We start from the raw sequence: 22,212 nt of genomic DNA on the forward strand, positions 1-22,212 counted from the left end.
ATTTAGTAGAAGCACCCTTTATATCTAATACAGCCATGAGTCTTCTTGGGAAAGATGCAACAAGTTTTTCACACCTGGATTTGGGGATCCTCTGCCATTCCTCCTTGCAGATCCTCTCCAGTTCTGTCAGGTTGGATGGTAAACGTTGGTGGACAGCTATTTTTAGGTCTCTCCAGAGATGCTCAATTGGGTTTAAGTCAGGGCTCTGGCTGGGGCATTTAAGAACAGTCACAGAGTTGTTGTGAAGCCACTCCTTCGTTATTTTAGCTGTGTGCTTAGGGTCATTGTCTTGTTGGAAGGTAAACCTTCGGCCCAGTCTGAGGTCCTTAGCACTCTGGAGAAGGTTTTTGTCCAGGATATCCCTGTACTTGGCCGCATTCATCTTTCCCTCGATTGCAAACAGTCGTCCTGTCCCTGCAGCTGAAAAACACCCCCACAGCATGATGCTGCCACCGCCATGCTTCACTGTGGGGACTGTATTGGACAAGTGATGAGCAGTGCCTGGTTGTCTCCACACATACCGCTTAGAATTAAGGCCAAAAAAGTTCTATCTTGGTCTCATCAGACCAGAGAATCTTATTTCTCACCATCTCAGAGTCCTTCAGGTGTCTTTTAGCAAACTCCATGCGGGCTGTCATGTGTCTTGCACTGAGGTATGTGTGGAGACAACCAGGCACTGCTCATCACTTGTCCAATACAGTCCCCACAGTGAAGCATGGCGGTGGCAACATCATGCTGTGGGGGTGTTTTTCAAGATATGAAGAGGGAGAGGAAGTGACGGCGAAGGTGTTAATGGATGAGAACGGCGCCCGTACACATGTGCCGCCCTGCTGGCCACTGCAGAGAGTTGATTCTACAATAAAATAAAAAGAGGAATAACCTTGGAGGTCAATCATCACCCCGAAAGCGGACAGTAGATGTCACGTAGTATATGTGTACCAAATTTCAGGTCAATAGGTCAAATGGTTTGCGAGCAACTGGTGATTTAAAATCCTGGACAGGCAAACGAACAGCCACAGTACAGTATCATATAATGTATAAAGATAGATACAGATAATATATATTATATATATATATATATATTATATATTTTTTTAACCAAACTAAGTTTTCTAATTTCTATTTTGTTCCCAAAACACAGAATCTGGGAAATAACAGTCCACTTAATTAGCCCAGGAGTCCAATTAAAAACAGAAGCAGGTTGGAATTAAAATCTGCAGCCACAGGGGTCCCCAAGGGCCGAGTTTGGGAAGCACTGGTGTAGACGATGGCAGCAGCATACTATCCTGAGCATCGTTTGAGCCTAACACTGTATACGCTCTCCAAACAGGTTGCACAGAGAAGTACTTGGGGTTAACCGTTTTTACACACAAGTGTCGATTCGAGATGAAGGAGGTTAACGAAGTCATAAAATGGCTGGTTACATTCCACTGCAGGGAGTCCGGGTCAGGATCCAAAATATAAAAGAGCACACGCAAAAGGAGAACAGGAATGAAGATTCTTAGATACTGCGGTGGGCTGGCACCCTGCCCGGGGTTTGTTTCCTGCCTTGCGCCCCTGTGTTGTCTGGGATTGGCTCCAGCAGACCCCCGTGACCCTGTAGTTTGGATACAGCGGGTTGGATAACTGATGGTTGGATGATTCTTAGATATGAAATCACATACTTGAGCAACAGATGGCAGGTCGTGCTTACATCAGGAAAGTTTCAAACTGAAGATGCTCACCCTGTGCCAAGTGCAGAGAGCACTTTGGATGAACGTCGGTGCCTCATTGAACACTCGTCCTTTTATTTTAAGCCACATGCCCTACTAGACTCACCCACAGGAGAGCGATGCTGGAAGATGTTGTTCACTGGAAGACCCTCTTTCCGCAGTGACCAGCACTCCACAATGCTTCCAACTTGACTGGATGCACAGAGCAGCACCTGCAAAAGAACAACATGTGACAACTTGTTGTAAGAAACAGCCCTTAGTCAAGATGGCACCCTTCACAGAAGAGAACAGCCCGCTGTACCCCCAATAGCTGGTCAACATCTGTTCACCAAATGTCTGCTAAATATCATCAAGCTGATCCGTGTGCCCCACCAAGGTGGTGCTGCTGCCTACCACAATACGGGGTCACGTATGCCAGGTGTCTGTGGCTCTACAAACTATCTACTGGATCACCCGCCCAACTAATTCCCCATCATCTTACGCTGCCGTCACTTCACAAGGCTTTCCCAGTGATTTTAAGTTGCCGACCTCATTTTTGTGATCTTGGCGTGTCACGGGTGGTTGCGTCACAATCCTGTGATCATCAGTCACGCAGCTAAACGTCCCCAGTGGCTCAAACAGACTGGTGTCTGTGACTCGCCCACCCTGACAAACATCAAGCAGGTTGAAGGAACCTGTGAGAGTGGACAGCCAATGAGCACAGAGCCATGCAGCCACGAGGTAGAGGAGGAAGGCGGCTGTTCAACAGAAGCCCATCTGTGTGAGGTGACGTGTTGGTCACACCATGACAGGACTGCAAAAGGTGAACTCGCTGTACCAGTAAAGCCTTTCTACAGGCACTGGCACTGCCAGGCAGCATCTTATTGGCTGTCAGAATGTGGCAACTCTGGAAAACATGAAACCGTGCTGTAACATCTCACAAAGTCGTGCAAATCACCACCAAGGGAAACTCCTAATTCCTCAAGGCAGCTATGGTGGTCAAGTTTGAAATCAGAGGCCATTAAAAGTCGTGTAATGTGGCAGCTCCTTCAATCTCTCCTGCCATGTCCGAGTCAATCCAGCTGCTCTTCCATCATTACTGGACCTGGCGGTCTTATAGCTTAAGCATAGACCACCCCCCGACTCAGCCCCCGACTTGTACTCAACACAGTATCTAGAGTATCCAGACATCCCATGAGCCTCCCTAATCACTTTTGCCCACTCTCTAGTGATGAGGATGCCATCTTGTGGGGTCTGCTTTCAGGTTAATAAAATCCTCACCTCCCCTGTGTATACACAGACGATTCTCAAAGACCCCATCACTTTTTGCGGTGTTGCAGCCTTGTGCTAAAATCATTTCAATTCAGCCCCTCCAAGGAGAAATGAAGATAAACACTCCGTCCACTGCTCTGACAGAAGGCTTCTTTGCTTGACCGTAACAGCACATCAGTGTCACACCGAGTTGGCGTTTAAAGTAGTATGCAGTGACACAGCCACACGTCACGGGTGCTCTTTAACTTTGTCTTTCACATTCACTTCCATTCATTGCCAGTCTCATCAGATTTAATTTTTTTAAACCGTTGCTACCTACAGGGCGTTAGACGTGACCCAAGGATCAAAAGAATATCTGCAGGATTTGCACTGCGGGTTTATTGATGTAATCACCGCCTTCCTAGGGTGCCCAGTTCAACGTTATCTGCACCCACAACTCAGCCCTTTTTTACGTAATGCTTTGTGTTATGGTGTATAAAAATCTACAAATTATTTTCTATATTTTTATTATTATATTTTGCTCAATCCCAACAAGATGAATTCAGATGGAGGCATTATAATAAAAAGGCATATCCTCTTCCCTTACACCTCACTTTTATAACAGTGGTTCACAGCATAGTGCTAAATTGGTTTTATAGCCTGGGAAAGGAAGACTGAGCCGATACCTCAGGCTATTGATTACTAAATGGATGGACATCTGGGACAACATTTTGGTTTACAGCCTGGGAAAGGAGGACATGCCGATGTTTTAGGCAACATCAAGGGAAAAGATGGATTTACAGAGTTTGAGCAAAATTCATCCATCATATTGACAGACAGCCAATCAGGTGCATTCAACAATCACACGTTGTGAAACCACGGCGTGAAATCTTATATATAATTCGCCAGCCTACTCACTCACTCACTCACTCATGTCCATCCAAAGCCGAATGCGCAGTCAGTCGCCTTCTGCGCAGCTGCCCGAAAAACCTTACGAGACCGACAACGCAGCAGGCGGCGGATTTACGGCCACGAAAATTCAAAGAGAGAGGCGACTTCGACCGACATCCAACCCCAACTTCGCGGCAGGCGGCGGATTTACGGCTGCAAAAATTCAAAGAGAAAGGCGACTTTGATTAAAGCTCTAGAGGCCTAAAAGGCGATTTCGACTACAGCTCGAGGCCTAATTACGCATTCATTCAATACACCTTTATCAGGTTTGTGGTACTTATACTTATTACTATTCCACTCATGCCCGTTTCATCTTACGTTGTCGAAATGAGCTCTTTGTCTAGTTTTATAATAAATATGCTTCATTTGAAAGCAACGTCAGAAGAGAAACAGTGACATCGGAAGAGCGAGGTCAGAAAAGAAAACAGACACGTATGACCAGTTTCCATCAGATCGTCAGTTAACAGCATTTTCATGAACATGAACTGCTAAATCAAAACGCCGCCCTGGGACATTCATCTGCGGCATCTGTACTTTTTTTGTAAGCCTTTTCTAAAGACTATACAGGGTGTGTATATATATATATATATATATATATATCTCCAGACTTTCCTATCGGTACCTATTTTCTATTATTCTTTGTTCCACTGGTATTATTATTATTCTTGTAATTAATACCACACTGCTTTTAACTTTCTATGCTTTGTCTTCATGTCTAGAGTGATTAAAGTAACAAGGTCGATTTCTTTGAGCACCTGGTACAGCCGGAGGTTTGCCATACGCTTTGTGCTGTGAGGTTTATTAAGGCTGAGGGCGAGAGCTGCACTCAATAGTAGGGAACAGGACGTCAAGTAAGGCGCTCTTGGCTGATAAATGGCCGATAGTCAGGGATGCTGAGCCTTTGTATGTTTAAATGTATTCTTGTAGACCAAAAGTAATATTTAGGTCTGAGATATCATTAAAACATCACATGTTGTTCATGCCGATAATAAGTAAGTCTCCTGAAGTGCTGAGAGAGTGACAGGCTGTGTTATTCCTAAGGCACTTGTGTGGTTTAAGGTGCTGAAGGTTAACCGGTTGTGTGTGTGTCATTCATAGGGCACTGTTGTGGTTAGGGTCTGTGTGTGTGTGTATATCTATGTATGTATGTGTGTGTTAATCTTAAAGTGCGGCAGTAGATCAACCTGATAACGAACTTGACGAGTACACTTACCCTTGAGAAAAAACAGGTAAAGGGTAAGACTACGATAATACACTCTGTAATCCCACAGTCACCTTATGCTTCATTAATATTTCCTGCTGTTACGATGTTTGGCTTTTACACAGCTGAAGATAAGAACTGAGAGCACTTCTTCCCATTTCCTTCCTGCCTGTTTCATCCCCCCCCCCCCCCCCCCACTTCTTAATGCACTTCATTTTCTCTTTGATTGAGACGCCTGTGGAGCTTAAAACCTGAAAAGGACCTCTTTGGATTGATTACCGCGTTTTCTTCATCTGGAATTCCTCTTTTTTCATCCTTGCACTCCTTTGCTTTCTCGCCACGTGGCTCGCACTTGACTTGTCTGAATTCTATGCTTTAAGTCATTTCATTTCCTTCCTTCATTTCCTTTTCCAAGTTCTTAGTCATCTACTGATAATTTCTTTTGAAATGCTGCCGCTTCTGAAATTTTAGAAAGTGTTGGAGTTGATCACATTTAGCTTTGGACTGACCCCGCCATGGCACTCCTCCGCTGCCATAATTTGGCTTATTAGAATGAACTAATGCATGGGTGACACTTCTCTGATCTCCAGAGTCGAGCGAGTCAGTGACGAGATTACAGCGAGGCTCCTCTTTGTCTTGGGGTCTTCACATTTTGGTTTGAAAAACAAATCTTGATTAACAGTTGTGGCCACACGTTTTGAGAATGACCCAAATGTTGATTTTCACCATGTCTGCTGCTTCAGTGTTTTTAGATCTTTTTCTCAGATGTTTTTCTGGTAGTCTGAAGTACAATGACAAGCAGGTCAGAAGTTTCAAAGGCTTTTAGTGACAATGACATGAAGTTTATGCACAGACTCCATATCTGCAGTATTGGCCCTTCTTTATTTTTCAAGACCTCTGCAATTCACCCTGGCAGGCTGTCCGTCCAACTTCTGGGCCCAATCCTGACTGATGGCAGCCCATTCTTGTATAATTAGATTTGGTGGGTTTGTGTTTGTCCACCCGCCTCTTGAGGATTGACCATGGACCCCAAATTTCGATGTTTTGGTCCCTGAGCCACTTAGAGCACTGGGCCATAAGGCAAAAGTGAGAACTATCACATTGGTCACCAAACCGATGTTTGATGGTGGGGAGAAGTTGCTCTCAGAGGATGTTTTGGTGCCATTCTTTATTCATGGTTGTGTTCTTAGGCCAAACTGTGAGTAAGCCCACTACCTTGGCTGAGAAGCAACCCCACGTAACATCTCAGGGTATCTAGTTTTTCTTCAGATGTCTTCTTAATTTCGTCTGCTCCAATTAATGGTCATCACAGCTGATCATCTTCTTCCATCTCTTCCTGTCCTCGTCACCTTGCTCTGTCACCCCATCACCTGCATGTCCTCTCTCACCACATCCAGGAACCTTCTCTCAGGCCTTCCTCTTCTCCTCTTCCCTGGCAGCTCTATCCTTAGCACTCTTCTCCCAATATACCCAACATCTCTCCACTGCACATGTCCAAACTAACGCAAACTCGCCTCTCTTCTCTTCAACTGTCCAACTTGGTGACCCTCTAATGTCCTCATTTCTAATCCTGTCCATCCTCATCACACCCAATGCAAATCTTAACATCTGTAATGCTGCCACCTCCAGCTCTGTCTCCTGTGCCACCATCTCCAACCCATATAACACAACTGGTCTCACTACTGTCCTGTAGACCTTCCCTTTCACTCTTGCTCATACCCGTCTGTCACAGATCACTCCTGACACTCTTCTCCACCCTGCCTGCACTCTCTTCTTCACCTCACACTCCCCGTTACTCTGCACTGTTGATCCCAAGTATTTAAACTCATCCACCTTCGCCAACTCTACTCCCCTCATCCTCGCCATTTCACTGACCTCCCAATCATTCATTCACATGTATTCTGTCCTGGTGGTCCTACTGACCTTAATTCCTCTCCTCTTATATCTCCACCTCTCCAGGGTCTCCTCAACCTGCAGGTCACCAATGTCATCAGCAAACATCACAGTCCACGGGGACTCCTGTCTAATCTCGTCTGTCAACCTGTCCATCACCATTGCAAATAAGAAAGGGGCTCAGTGCCGATCCCTGATGTAATCCCACCTCCGTCACTCCTACTTTTTTCTTCAGATGTAATCAGTTTAAGTGCAATGAATGACCTAAAAATGGTGAAAAGGTAAGCAGCAAACTTGCAGAGGTTTACATTTAAAGGTCAGGCTAGCAAAAACTGAAATCAAAAAGGAAATTTCAGAATATTACAAATTGCCCTTCTTCTGGCGGTCCTCCAGCATGCAGGGAAAACTTGGGGTTTGGTGGCAGGATTGGCACACCAGCCACAGAAAACAAAAACCTCACACTGTTCCAACTCCATTCAAACTAGTGTGGTGCTGAGGTGTCACCCGCTGTACGGCTGCGCTCGGTGCAAATTTGGGATCCTGAGACGGCTCATTGTGTGGTGGGTGCTGCGGTGTGCTGTATCAATGCAGGACCCCAACCCCTCTCTCTCTGTCTGATGTTCTGCAGCAATGAAAGTAAATGAAGCCTTGCAAGTTGAAGCAAACAATTTGCACAGGTGTCCCAACTCCTGCCGATTACTTCAAAACCCTCTGTGTTCAAGCAGAGCTGGAATGGACGGTGTTACTTACTACACTCTCTGAAGTACTGCTTGGACAATATTCCAGTGATAATGGCAAGAACATGACAATTCATAAATGACATGTGACAGCATTATTACCCTTTGGTAAGTGTAGGCCTTTCATTTAGTGCGTCAGTGAGACCAGAGCTGAATGGCTTACAACAGAAGTCACGCAAGGTTTATTACCTGCTCGGAGTTCTCCCGGGTGAGGAACTTGAGGTGGGTGACCGCAGGGTACTTGTCCTTCCTCGCAGGGTCGGTGGTGCATCTCATGAAGAGCGACGGCAGCAGCTCGGTGTCAATGCGGCACTTCTCATTCACCACACTGACACACACCTTATAGAACTGCACCGGCGAGGAGCTACTGCCGTCTGTGGCGGCCACCACAATGTTTCCGCCCCCGGTGAAGGCGATGTCGGCCAGAGCCACGCGGCCTCTCAAACGACACAGGCTCTCGCAAGCCGTCAGCAGCGTTCCATTCGGCTTCAGAAGAGACACCGTCACCAGGCCGCTTACAGTCACCGCCATCCAGCCTTCCATGGGCTTCCCACCAAACAGAGTCAGGGACGGGGAAAACTTCACTCGAGAAAACTTCTCTCCAAAATTGCTGGAGCCAGACTGGAATAGAAAAACCACAAATTGAATATTAATGGAAACAAATTTAAAAAAAAAAAAAGAATTAATGGCGCCCCACAGTCCCATCAATTTTACTTTGAACCCTTTAGATCAGGGGTCTCCAACATGTCACTCACAAGCTTACCAGTAGCTTGCCACCCCTTTCCAAGTAGCTCGCCCAAAGAGTTAAGGAATCCTACATAAATTTGAAAACTTGATTAGTCGCATTAGGGGCAGGTGATCCATCCATCCACTTTCCAACCCGCTGAATCCGAACACAGGGTCACGGGGGTCTGCTGGAGCCAATCCCAGCCAACACAGGGCACAAGGCAGGAAACAATCCTGGGCAGGGTGCCAACCCACCGCAGGACACACACAAACACACCAAGCACACACTAGGGCCAATTTAGAATCACCAATGCACCTAACCTGCATGTCTTTGGACTGTGGGAGGAAACCCACGCAGACACGGGGAGAACATGCAAACTCCACGCATCCGGGAAGCGAACCCGGGTCTCCTAACTGCGAGGCAGCAGCGCTACCCACTGCGCCACCGTGGTGAGTGATCTTTCCAAAAAATCATATTTAACACAAAAATCACGATTCACAATCTGAATTGTGATCTCTCTTTTCAATGTGGCATACACTGAAGAGAAAATCCGGACTCAAACTCATCAAGACCTAAGTAACACTTTATTTTAAATCTCAAACCGCATTGAATTCAATTGTTCTCTCGTTCGCTAGCTAAGCGGAGTTAAGGCACACGCCCCGAAGCTGGCGAGTGAGTGAGGAAGGCCCAGGCCTGCTGCGTGGATCTCGGATTCGCACAAATAAATCGAACTCTGATAACATAGCGAAATGAGAGAATGTTCTAGCAAATTGTAGAAAAAAACCCGAACTAAATCCGTGAAGTGATTCTCTCGTGAAATTCTGACAGACAGATAGTAATATATAAAACCCAATGTCTCTCTAAGGGGCTGTGCCCCCTGCTCAATTCACTCGCCCACCCCCGGGTTTGGTTTACCAGATATAGAATTTAAAGAGATTGTTAGTTTCATGTGAATTGCTACATGTGCATTATTTTCACTTTTATTTTAAAACTTTTGTAAAAACAATACTTTATTTCCAGCCCCGGGTGTGGTTACATCTCTTTCTCGCGGGAAGTATAACGCTGCTCGTGTTGTGAAGGGGGTGCGGCTGAACGCACGCTAAGGAGATGCCGCCAGATCATCTGCTATCTTTCTGCTGCTCGTCTCGCTGCCCGATCATTTCAAAGTCTGTACAGCAGCTGTCCTTTTGCCACTTCAAATCTCTGTTGCTTGCATTGTGAAGGGGGGTGGCGAGGGTTAGGTTGGCTGAACGCACGCGAAGGAGAAGCAGTCTGATCATCTGCAGGCTTTTCGCTGCTGGCGAGCTGCTTGTCTCATGTCGTTGCTTTAAGAGCTGGGAGCACATGAAGCGTGTCTGCTAGGTTAGATGTCCGTGGACTTGTTTTAAATGATGGCTCACTGCCTGGTCTCGCGTGACGTTGTAAAAACAATACTTGTCCTTTATTTCCGGCCCCGGGCACGGTTAAATCTCTTTCTCAGGATGTATAATGCTGCTCACGTTGTCAAGGAGGTGCCGTCGGATCATCTGCTGTCGCGCTGCTATCAGTTTACCGTGCTGTACTCCGCCCTCCATCAATCAGACCTAACAGTCTCTTAAAACAAAAAAAGGCTTCAACCTGGCTGGGATGCTACAATACTTTCGAATTTTACTGCATTCATATTCTTTACCTTTCTCTGCATGTGCATCGCGCCATCGTTCGTTTGAGCCTTTCGAATTCCACTGCCTTCATAATCTCTTATCTGCCTTTTTTTCTCTCCTATGCTTTTGGGTCTCTTTTCTCCGCGCTGCTCTTTCTTCTTTGCTTAACGTATTGTCCTTATACGCTTTATATGTGCTGAGAGCACAGGATCTGTGTGTGCTACGCGCCTTTACAGGACCGAGTGTTCCCTGCTCTTATTTGATATTGTTTGCGTCTCGCGGGTCTTTTAAGTGTCTTCCGAGAAGATCACGTCTCGTCGACCTGCTTTTTCCTCTCCAGGATTTATTTTTATAAATATAATAATTATATTATATAATTATATTTATAAAAATAAATAATATTATAAATATATAATTAATAGAGAGATATATTAGTAATCCTGCGGTGGGTTGGCACCCTGCCCGGGATTGGTTCCTGCCTTGTGCCCTGTGTTGGCTCCAGCAGGACCCCCGTGACCCAGTATTTGGATTCAGCGGGTTGGAAAATGGATGGATGGATGGATATATTAGTAAACCTTCAAAATATTGTGCAGTTAAAGTCTCCGCAGCATTTCTGGAGCTTAGTAGCGCCTGATAACTAGAAGAATCTTCACCAAGCAGCTCTGAAAATGTCCGCTTTGTTTGAGTCTCCACACCTCTGCGAGTCGGACGTGAATGTCATAGAATCAAATTTCAGAACACGACTGACAGACGAACATTTAAAGGACTCCAGAACAGTGACCCTCGGGGGCTCCACTCCACCATACATCTCAGTGCCAGTCATCTGACTAACTAAAAAAACACATGCAACTGGTGTCACAAACTTGACCACAAGTTACAGCAAGGTTTGGGGCAGCCAGCCGTATAATTTGGAATCCTGACTGCAAAATTGTAAAAATGTTACAAAGCACTGATGTGCAGAAAACCTGAGTCCAAAACAGAACTGAGGAAGTAGGGAAAAGGGGAAGACAGGAAGTGAGGTCAAAGGGGTTGGGCTCAGAAGGGTCTTCAGCTATAGGCTCGAGCCCAGATGTGACATCACATGGGCTGGAGCCGACAAGGTCTTCTTCCATTGGCTCGAGCCTGGACGTGACGTCAAGAGGGTCAGGTGGAATCTCCCGTGAATGGTCTGCAGGAAAGGGAGAAAGAGAGTCCGTGTACTCTGCCACATCCCGGTGTGATTCGGAATCGCCCTTACTCAAGCCCTTTAGCTGCCTCCTGTGTGCACGTGTGTGACACTGGACATTGTCCTCACAGGTGGCGCAGTTGTAGTGCTGCTGCTTTGCAGTAAGGAGACTGTGGAAGATTGTGGGTTCCCTTCCTGGTTCCTCCCTGTGTGGATTGCGCTTTGAGTACTGAGAAAAGCGCTATATAAATGTAATGAATTATTATTATTATTATGGAACAAAATGACAACAGAAGTAGTCCTATCTGTGGATTTGGAATTGCAGTGTTTGGTTTTGACTATTTTCAATACAATACAATACAGTTTATTTTTGTATAGCCCAAAATCACACAGGGAGTGCCGCAATGGGCTTTAACAGGCCCTGCCTCTTGACAGCCCCCCAGCCTTGACTCTCTAAGAAGACAAGGAAAAACTCCCAAAAAAACCTAGTAGGGAAAAATGGAAGAAACCTTGGGAAAGGCAGTTCAGAGAGAGACCCCTTTCCAGGTAGATTGGGCGTGCAGTGGGTGTCAAAAGAAGGGGGTCAATACAATACAGTATTGTACAATATTGTACAATACTGTATTGTATTGTATTCAGTTTGTTTGGGTTGAGATAAGCGATGAGAAGAAACGTTAGAACACAGAAGGAGCTCTCGGCCATTTTCATTTTGTAAAAGTAGCTCTCAGGGGAAAAAGGGTTGGAGACCCCCTGCTTTAGATTGTATATCCGGCACTCAGATTGAAACTGGAGTCCCATTGCTGCTGACATCTGCAACCCAATCCTGTATGAAAGTCAGAAGTTGCAATAAAAATGTCCAATTTCTGGAAGACTGCATCAGGATTTCCCCACATTTTACCCTCCCAAGCATTTCAGGGCCTGCTACAGAGAGGCATCCCCACAGCCTGCTGCTGCCACCATCATAAATATTTAAAAAAAAATTTTTGTAATATAAAAGGCACTGTATCTTGTCCTGATTTTTATTATTTCTTTATACATCTGCTTTAGGGCAGCACGGTGGCACAGTGCTGGCGCTGCTGCCTCGCAGTATGAAGACCTGGCTTCGCTTCCCGGGTGCGTGGAGTTTGCATGTTCTTCTCGTGTCTGTGTGGGTTTCCTCACCACAGTCCAAAGACATGCAGGTTAGATGCACTGGCGGTCCTAAATTGTCCCTTGTGTGTGTGCGTGTGTGTGTGAGCGCCCTGCCCGGGATTTGTTCCTGCCTTGCACCCTGTGTTGTCTGAGATTGGCTCCAGCAGGCCCCCCGTGACCCTGTGTTAGGCTATAGTGGGTTGGAAAATGTTTGACATTTGATTTACTGACACTTTAGGTTTATTATTAAATATTTTTCTCAATCCTGCATCTTTTCATCTTCATTGGAGAAAACCAAACAGCACACCTACCTTCTCCACATGCAGAGCCAGTTTGACTCCATTGTGAAGCCAAGAGAGCGCTACTATGGGGTCCCCCTCCACCGCACTCCCCAAGGTGCTTTCCCAGCTGTTGACCAGGTGCTCCATCATGACCCAGCACTTGATTTGTCCATCTGCGTCCGCAGAGAGCAGCCGTGAACCTGCAATGAAACACAGCATCCCCAGGTCAGTCACAGGCTTTAGGCCGGCCAGTGTTCATTTCACAAACGGGGTCCCATTTCGATACTAATGGACATACAGTAAGTCGCCATTCGGCATTGAAGCATCCTCGTTTAAACACAATCCGCTCCAATGGCTTTTGAAGCAGGAAGGTGCCACAGAGGTTAACTCTGCAGCCTCACAGTCCCTGGAGAGTTGGGTCTAAACACCTGGCACGGGTCACTCCCTCAATTCAGGAACACTGGCCTTGCAAAGTGCCAATGTGACAGTAGTAGCACCGTCACGGGGTCTTTTGTCGGTACGGGGAGCTGGAAGAACCACCATCAGCCGCTATTTAACCAAATAAAGTACAGTACAGAGTTGACAGGTGCAGTTCTGAAAGATTTGTAAAGTGAAGATTCCCCATAAGACACTTATTAATGTTAGCAAGCAAATCGTGACTTTATCTTTTTACCTTTTTTCTGTATTTTTCTCTATTTCACTGTCAACTCCTACCACTTTCTTTTATGTGGACTAGTTCCCTGGATACTTTTTTTACTACTCTTTACTACTTGGAACCGTATACCTGCATTGTTATCGGCATTGTTATTACTCTTTAATTTAATATTGTTTTTTGTATCAGTATGCTGCTGCTAGAGTATGTGAATTTCTCCTTGGGATTAATAAAGTATCTATCTATCTTTTTTTGGTTTTAGATAATGACTTCACTTACCGGCTTGGCAGAGTCCTCATTGTTAGTGGTCAGCTGACGGGCAGTTTTCATTCTATGGACGCGTGGCTGCGCACTCCCTTTATGCTGCTAAGTAGCGGATTTCGCAACAGTCAGGAAGAACGAAACGGGAAAAGGGGGAAAGCAATCGCGGTACAGGGATGGTAGTAGTATAACGCCACTCATTCATGTATTTTAAGTCACGTCGTTGTTTAAGAGTTTAGACGTAATCCATGGGGATGTGGGAGATGAATGTAGGATGGTATACAGTTAGGTCCATAAATATTTGGACAGAGACAACTTTTTTCTAATTTTGGTTCTGTACATGACCACAATGAATTTGAAATGAAACAACTCAGATGCAGTTGACTTTCAGCTTTAATTCAGTGGAGTGAACAAAACGATTGCATAAAAATGTGAGGCAACTAAAGCATTTTTTGAACACAATCCCTTCATTTCATCCCTTACCCCTCCATTCATAATTGCAACACAAAAACTAACAATCAGTTTTAAATGCGAAAAGATAAAAAGAGAACCAACGGGCCGCTAGGGTGGAGAGAAGAAGAGCAGCTAAGGAAGCAACAAGCGCATCAACCTCGGAGCAAACGAATGATAAACGTACAGAGAAAGAGCTCAAGTCAAGTGTATTCATTGCATGTTATCATGCAGTACGCCATTACTGGTAACCGGATAATGGAAAATGGACAAAATTCAGACTCAAACACTCAAAAGGCTTTGTGCCCTCGAAACCAAATTACCCAAACTATTCTTTAACATTCCAGTAATTATTTACCACTCCGATGCTGATCTCGCCGATCATAAAATAGGCCATTATGATAGGAATAGATGAGAAGAATTCCTAATGAATTAAGGTATTTGAGGGGTCCTCTAGAGCAGGGGTGTCAACTCCAGTCCTGGAGGGCTGCAGTGGCTGCAGGTTTTCATTCTTACCATCTTCTTAATAAGTACAGATTACTTCTTTTAATTAACTTGACTCAGGCCCTTTAGTCATTTCTTTTTCCTTAATTAGCAGCCAAGCAATAATGAGACACAAGACAGGCCACCATATGACCAGCTCACCTGTGCCCATCACACAATATGTGAAAATAAAGAAAGGTGAAGGTCTCACTAAGGCTGATTTCCGAGGTCACCAAAACATTATCACGGCGCTCTTTGATAAAGCAGAAAAACAACAGATTTGGAAACGTGTGCTGTGGCAGGATGAGAGCAGCAACAAGCCATGGAAGTGAATAAGAGGCAGGGCCTGTTAAAGCCCATTGCGGCACTTCTTGTGTGATTTTGGGCTACACAAAAATAAATTGTATTGTATTGTAAATAACGGGTTTAATTAACAGCAAGAATTGGCTTCTCATTAAACTGGTTGGAGTTTGAAATCCCAGTTTAGCTGGTCACCTGTTGGCTTGTTTCTCATCTCATTTCTGTTCAGCTGTCATTTAATGAAGAAGCAAATCAATTCAGAGGGCTCAATCCTTAAAAACAGGGCTATTAAAATGAAGGTTAAAGGAGTTAAATTAGCAGTGAAAACTGGTCACTGAATAGGAAAAGCGTCAGAATGAAAATCTACAGCCACTGCGGCCCACCAGGACTGGAGTTTGACACTCCTACTCTACAGCGCCTCTTTCTCTTGCCTGATTTGGCTCAAAAACTAATCAGCACGTCGTCACCTCCTAACTGGCTGAAGTTTCGAGTTTGCTATTTTTCTGTCCAGCATCTATCTACCGGATTTTTTACACTCCATAAGACTTATGGAGCAAATATTGTGTCACAGACCGTGATGTGTATTACCTGACCTGACTCAGATGAGGACGAGGGTTCTACATCGGAGAAAGAATGCACGTCGCACTTCTGCCGTCGCTGTACTTTGTATATGTACACGGGAAGCTCTGCAGTCTACTTGTGACTTTACACTTCAGGAAGTAAGTAAATAAATCAGGATAAATAAGTAAATAACATTCGATCTGTGCTCTCATATACAAAGTGCAGCGACTGCAGCTTCTACCTACAGCTATGGACTCTTCAGTACGCGAGCGAGCGAGCGACTCTCCATGCTAGTGTTTAGATCTGGACGGTGTATGTGCCCCCAAAAAGAAGTCTGACTGCATTCTCACACCATTGCTCATGTTCTGAAGTGTCAGCATGCACTTTTCGTGGCATTACGTGTATCTGGTGAGCGTGCCCATGTCGACCAAACACAGGAAGCTCTGCAGTCTGCTTGTGACTTACTGGCTTTTATGGAAGTACAGTACATCCGGAAAGTATTCCCAGCGCTTCATCACTTTTTCCACATTTTCTTATCTTACAGCCTTATTCCAAAATGGATTAAATTCATTTTTTTCCTCAGAATTCTACACACAACACCCCATAATGACAACGTGAAAAAAGTTTACTTGAGGTTTTTGCAAATTTATTAAAAATAAACAAATTGAGAAATCCCATGTACATAAGTATTCACAGCCTTTGCCATGAAGCTCTAAATTGAGCTCAGGTGCCTCCTGTTTCCCCTGATCATCCTTGAGATGTTTCTGCAGCTTCATTGGAGTCCACCTGTGGTCAATTCAGTTGACTGGACCTGATTTGGAAAGGCACACACCTGTCTATAGAAGGTCCAAGAGTTGACAGTTCATGTCAGAGCACAAACCAAGCATGAAGTCAAAGGAATTGTCTGTTGACCTCCGAGACAGGATTGTCTCGAGGCACAAATCTGGGGAAGGTTACAGAAAAATTTCTGCTGCTTTGAAGGTCCCAATGAGCACAGTGGCCTCCATTATCCGTAAGTGGAAGAAGTTCGAAACTACCAGGACTCTTCCTAGAGCTGGCCGGCCATCTAAACTGAGTGATCAGGGGAGAAGGGCCTTAGTCAGGGAGGTGACCAAGAACCCAATGGTCACTCTGTCAGAGCTCCAGAGGTCCTCTGTGGAGAGAGGAGAACCTTCCAGAAGGACAACCATCTCTGCAGCAATCCACCAATCAGGCCTGTATGGTATATTGTCCAGACGGAAGCTACTCCTTAGTAAAAGGCACATGGCAGCCCGCCTGGAGTTTGCCAAAAGGCACCTGAAGGACTCTCAGACCATGAGAAAGAAAATTCTCTGGTCTGATGAGACAAAGATTGAACTCTTTGGTGTGAATGCCAGGCGTCACGTTTGGAGGAAACCAGGCACCGCTCATCACCAGGCCAACACCATCCCTACAGTGAAGCATGGTGGTGGCAGCATCATGCTGTGGGGAACTGGGAGACTAGTCAGGATAAAGGGAAAGATGACTGCAGCAATGTACAGAGACATCCTGGATGAAAACCTGCTCCAGAGCGCTCTTGACCTCAGGCTGGGGTGATGGTTCATCTTTCAGCAGGACAACGACCCTAAGCACACAGCCAAGATATCAAAGTAGTGGCTTCAGGACAACTCTGTGAATGTCCTTGAGTGGCCCAGCCAGAGCCCAGACTTGAATCCCATTGAACATCTCTGGAGAGATCTTAAAATGGCTGTGCACCGACACTTCCCATCCAACCTGATGGAGCTTGAGAGGTGCTGCAAAGAGGAATGGGCCAAACTGGCCAAGGATAGGTGTGCCAAGCTAGTGGCATCATATTCAAAAAGACTTGAGGCTGGAATTGCTCCCAAAGGGGCATCGACAAAGTATTGAGCAAAGGCTGTGAATACTTATGGACATGGGATTTCTCAGTTTTTTTATTTTTAATAAATTTGCAAAAACCTCAAGTAAACTTTTTTCACGTTGTCATTATGGGGTGTTGTGTGTAGAATTCTGAGGGAAAAAAATTAATTTAATCCATTTTGGAATAAGGCTGTAACATAACAAAATGTGGACAAAGTAATGCTGTGAATACTTTCTGGATGCACTTTTATGTGCCGTAATTTCGCTATTTGTAGGGAAATTTTAAACATGTAGCGGTGTATCGGCAGCAAAAAATATAGGAATAAATTTTATTAGGGTTTCAAAAAAACATTAGGGGGGCGTGATTAAAACTGTTATGAAAACTCAGGTCGCAAATACTTAAAGGTTGACAAACACTGATGTAGTGTGTGGCGTGTGGCCGGGGGAGCAAGTGTGGCCAAAGCATTACCTCCCCCTGGACACTAGATGGCAAACTCCCCTGGGTTGCAGTGGTGCCTCGGATACCTGCAGGGCTTCATGGGAGTTGGAGTTTGGTGCAGGACTGTTGGGATCCATGGGCGCCACCAGGGGGTGCTGCAGCAGGAGCCGCTGAGCCCTTATGGACAGTTCTTCCCCCACACCCGGAAGGGCTGCCAGAAACGAGTAATCAAGCACCTGGAGCCCTTCCGGGTGCGTTATGAAAGGAGCCAGAGTCGGGAGGAGGAGCGACGAAGCTTGACCTGAGGAGTGAAGGAGGAGAAGGAAAAGAGTAAAGGAAGGGATTAATGGTTTGTGCTGTGCTTGTGTCGGGACTGTGATGTACTTGTGGGGAACGGGGAAGGCATTTCCCACAAGGGAAAAAGAAAATAAAATCAAAGGGTGCATTGAACTTGTGTCCCACGCATGTCTGTGTCGGGTTCACCTGGTGGGCCACAAGTGTTAATCACAGATGAGTGCAGCAGATCATTTATTCTTCTTCGTATTCTTCCTTAGCATTTCCCATTTTTCTATTGGGTCAGCCATCCGATTGCTAGTGTAGATCCTCAGCCACAGAGTGGCTACTCTGTTGAGCGCAGCATATAACTAATGCATTAAAAAGTGCAGACTCATGAATGAGACACGGCAAAGGCAGATATAAAACGTATATTATAAAATACAAAAATGCTACGATGTTTTGTTCAATTTGTTTCTAATATACGACACCAACGCAACGGCTTCAGATGCAGAACTGAGAGACCTTGATAGTTTAGAAGTTTAATAAATGCTGAATACACAATCGAGTGCAGGAACTAAAGGGGACTGAAATCGTCATGAGGGGCGTCAGCTGACCAGCGAGACGGGGCTCTAGAAGGGGGACCTCACAGCGTCTGAAGTGCTCGGCTCTGTCCGAGGCCTAAAACTGTCTGGACTCTTCTCCACAAGACACTCTTAAAATGAGATTTAAAGGAAGGAAAAAACATTTTATTTTTAAGCAGACTTATTCTGTCTGATTATTTTAGCTGGTAAATTTAAATTGTTTTATTATTGTATTTATTCTGGCTTTATTGTACTGTAATTTTATTAATTTTATGTTGTGACTGTTGTTATCAATGTGCTCTGTAAGGTGTCCTTGTCTCCCTTGAAAGGCGCCTACAAATAAAATCTTTATATATAATACGCTACCGCAGCTGTCCAATAACCCTTTGATCAAATGACCTGAAATTTGGTACACATGTCATATGTGCTGTGGTGGGTTGGCACCCTGCCTGGGATTGGTTCCTGCCTTGTGCCCTGTGTTGGCTGAGATTGGCTCCAGCAGACCCCCGTGACCCTGTGTTCGGATTCAACGGGTTGGAAAATGGATGGATGTCATAAGTGACGTCTACTATCCGCTTTCGGGGTGATGATTGATCTTCAAGGTTATTTTTATTTTATTGTAGAATCAACTCTCAGCAGCGATCAGCAGGGTGGCCATGTGGCACATGCGTACGGGCGCTGTTCTCATCCCTACCACCTTTGTCGTCACTTCCCCTCCCTCTTCATATCTTAACTCGTTCTTGAGACAAATTGAAGACTTAATTTTTCACATAAACTGGCACTTAAGGAAAACGTACAAAGTAACTGCAACACAAACGCTGACTGAATCAGTTTTAACATGAAAAGATGCCAACGGAAGAAGAGAAGAAGCAGGCCGCTAGGGTGGAGAGAAGAAGAGCGCTCAGGAAACAGCAAGCGCTTCAACCTCTGAGCCAACGAATGGTAAATGTAAAGAGAAAGAGGATGAGAACTAGGAATGTCAAGTCAAGTGGATTCACTGCACGTTCACGTTATAGCAGTGTGCCATTACTGGTAAATTTAAAAGTATTATTCATCCTGTTATGTTCCGTCACTTAAAATCCATGCTGAAAAATAAAAATCTTAAACATCATGATATCATTGCCATATGTATTAGCGAATGCCAGGTTAATGCATATTTTACTACTATTAAATATCTAATTATTTCATCGAAGACGACTTGCAACACATTTGGTTGCATTTCATTGGAGCACAGCACAGGCAGGTGACGTGACCTGCTCGTGGTGACACGGGATCAGTGGAGGGACAGGTCTGAAGCCCAAAGCCTTCACCAGAGCACCACACTCCTGCCATTTCTCCAAACACACTTTTTAAGATTAGCCTCAAGAACACAAAAAGGTGAAGCAAACTCTCCGCACCCTTCTGTGACTGCACCACTGAACTAGGACCTCAGATGAAGTGATGACAGGACGTGCAGGCCTCACTCGCACACACACACATTTGAGTCTGAACTTACCGGACTGATCCCACTCCAGGCATGAAATAACTTCAGTGTGTCCGGAGTTGATGGAGTAAACATCCCAGGGGTGTTCGGTGTCGATGATGTGGATCATGTAAGTGAGATCTGAAAGAGAACGATGGTCAAGATTAACTTCAGTGGGCGCCTGTCACACGGAGAACAGCACAGATTTATTTTCAATATATTAGATTCCAGCATCACTTCCAAACGGCTGGAACGATTTTCATGAAACGTGGTACACATGTTTATCATCGGTTAACTAAAAACACTGTTGGGTGAAATCAACCCTAACTCACCCCCTTCTGGGTGGGGAGATCTTCCAGTATATGCATGTTATCATCCAGTTGACACTCAGAACGACCACCAGAGGGCGAACTGGAGAGGACTGCTAGCATTCTTTATGTTTGAGCGCTACCGCCACCACCGCCTGCCTGTTGCTTTCAAGTTGGCCAGTTCCAATCATCAACTGGATGCTACCATACATACAAGACTAAGACAAGCACATTAGTGAGTCTTCATTATTTGTTAATTTATTTTGAAAGTTGTGGAGTTTCTTTAATTATATTTTTCTCAATCAATTTAAAATAAAATTAAAAAAAAAAACACTTAATTTTCCTCCCAAGCAATGCTGGGTATTTTAGCTAATTAAAAATAAGACATAAAAGGTAGGACCACTCCACTTTTAGACACCAAGGAACCCTTAACAGTAAGAAATATGAGTAAGGAACCAACAGAACTCAATAAAAACGCATTTGCAGCACAAGACAGTTGGCTGTTAAAACACAATATTGGGGGAGCTGAGGTGATTGGACCACTAGGGTCACCTGACCATAATACAATACAATTCTCAGTCTTTGGAAGAGTGCGGATGTAAAGCTTAAAATGGTTAACTTTAACTCTGATTGGGCAAACTGCAGAAAAGTCTAAGGATGATAAACTGGAATAAGTGTTTAAGTGTGGAGACCATCGAGGAGTAACGGAAGAGACCGGCTATATGGCTGACGTTTGGCTGGATGGTAATTCTTTTGTGTAGGCAGTTCTAATTGTACGTGATGTGAATCATTTAACCGATTACATTACACGGGTATTTAACCGATTATATTAACAATCTCTCGCATAGAAAAATGTTACTAGTGAACGGCACTGGTTGTTAACGGGTTCCCTTTTAAAAATTAACCGCAATGTTTCGGGATTTAATAAACGTTTTGCCTTGCGGTGACGAGACACACGACGTCCACATTTGACTCTTCCGTTATAAACTCGGCCTCTACAGACCTGGGCAGAAGAGCAGGCGTCTCCTTAGATGTTACGAGACTTTAGAAGCGGGTCTCTCTTTCTGAGAAGGATTCATCAAACTAATCAGAGCCCTGGAGGCCACTCGCCGTCCTACTGCGGTCTCGGCGTCATGGAGGGAATGGAACTGCACAATAAAAGGTTCACTTGTGCTAGTGTGCCGTTTCATTAAAAGGAATGTGAAGTGTCATCTCATTAGTGTTTGTGTTGTTGAAGCTGCTGCTGGTACTACTTTCTTACAGTTTAAAAAAAAAAAAAATCCAAATCAAGGAAAAATAAAACGTGAAAACTGAAAATCCAAAAAAAAAAACGAATTTGTGAAAAAATAAAATGGATTCCATAGGACCCTAGATCAAGAAGTTTAGGCCTTCTTATTAATGGACAGCCAGATAAAGACACCACTACCTTAGAATTGAACAAAAAATATTTACACAACCAAAACCCACCGTACCTTTCTCGTCTTCATTCTTGAGGTCAGTGGTAAAAGCAATAAGGTTCCGGCAGGACCACGAGCAGATCAAAGGGATGGAGGGGCAGTGGTTACTTTTGGGCCTCCTCTCCCACTCGCAAACATAGGCGACATCCATCTGGAAATCGTCAGGGACAAGAGCCTCGCCTGCTCGACACAATCTGCTGCTCACTGCATTGTGTGTGTGACAACACAATTAAATAAACCTAAAAAATGAAGAGTTACAATTTAGATAGAGATATTATAGACAGATAGACGTGAAAGGTGCCACATACAGTTGGCATAGAAAAGAATCCCCCCCTTTGAAATATTCCCTATTTTTTTTTTTTTTTTTTACTTTACAGCCTTAAATATAAACGCACAAACTAATATTTCTTCCCAGCTTTACTTACTCAATGCCAACTCTAACATCCAAGTGAAAGAT

General features: G+C 44.7%; 1 protein-coding gene across 1 annotated transcript in view; it reads right to left on the bottom strand.

Moving 5' to 3' along the window:
• med16 (mediator complex subunit 16) overlaps positions 1–22,212 on the bottom strand; it is a 110,598-nt gene that overhangs the window by 84,926 nt on the left and 3,460 nt on the right. Inside the window, exons 2-6 of the mRNA XM_028816652.2 lie at positions 21,771–21,994; positions 20,024–20,131; positions 12,699–12,868; positions 7,914–8,345; positions 1,819–1,924 (exon numbers count right to left, since the gene is read on the bottom strand). Of these exons, the coding sequence (XP_028672485.1) occupies positions 1,819–1,924; positions 7,914–8,345; positions 12,699–12,868; positions 20,024–20,131; positions 21,771–21,906 (952 nt within the window). The 5' untranslated portion in view covers positions 21,907–21,994. The remainder of the gene's footprint in view (positions 1–1,818; positions 1,925–7,913; positions 8,346–12,698; positions 12,869–20,023; positions 20,132–21,770; positions 21,995–22,212) is intronic.

The sequence above is a fragment of the Erpetoichthys calabaricus genome, chromosome 12 (assembly GCF_900747795.2).
Source record: "Erpetoichthys calabaricus chromosome 12, fErpCal1.3, whole genome shotgun sequence".
NCBI lineage: Eukaryota > Metazoa > Chordata > Cladistia > Polypteriformes > Polypteridae > Erpetoichthys > Erpetoichthys calabaricus.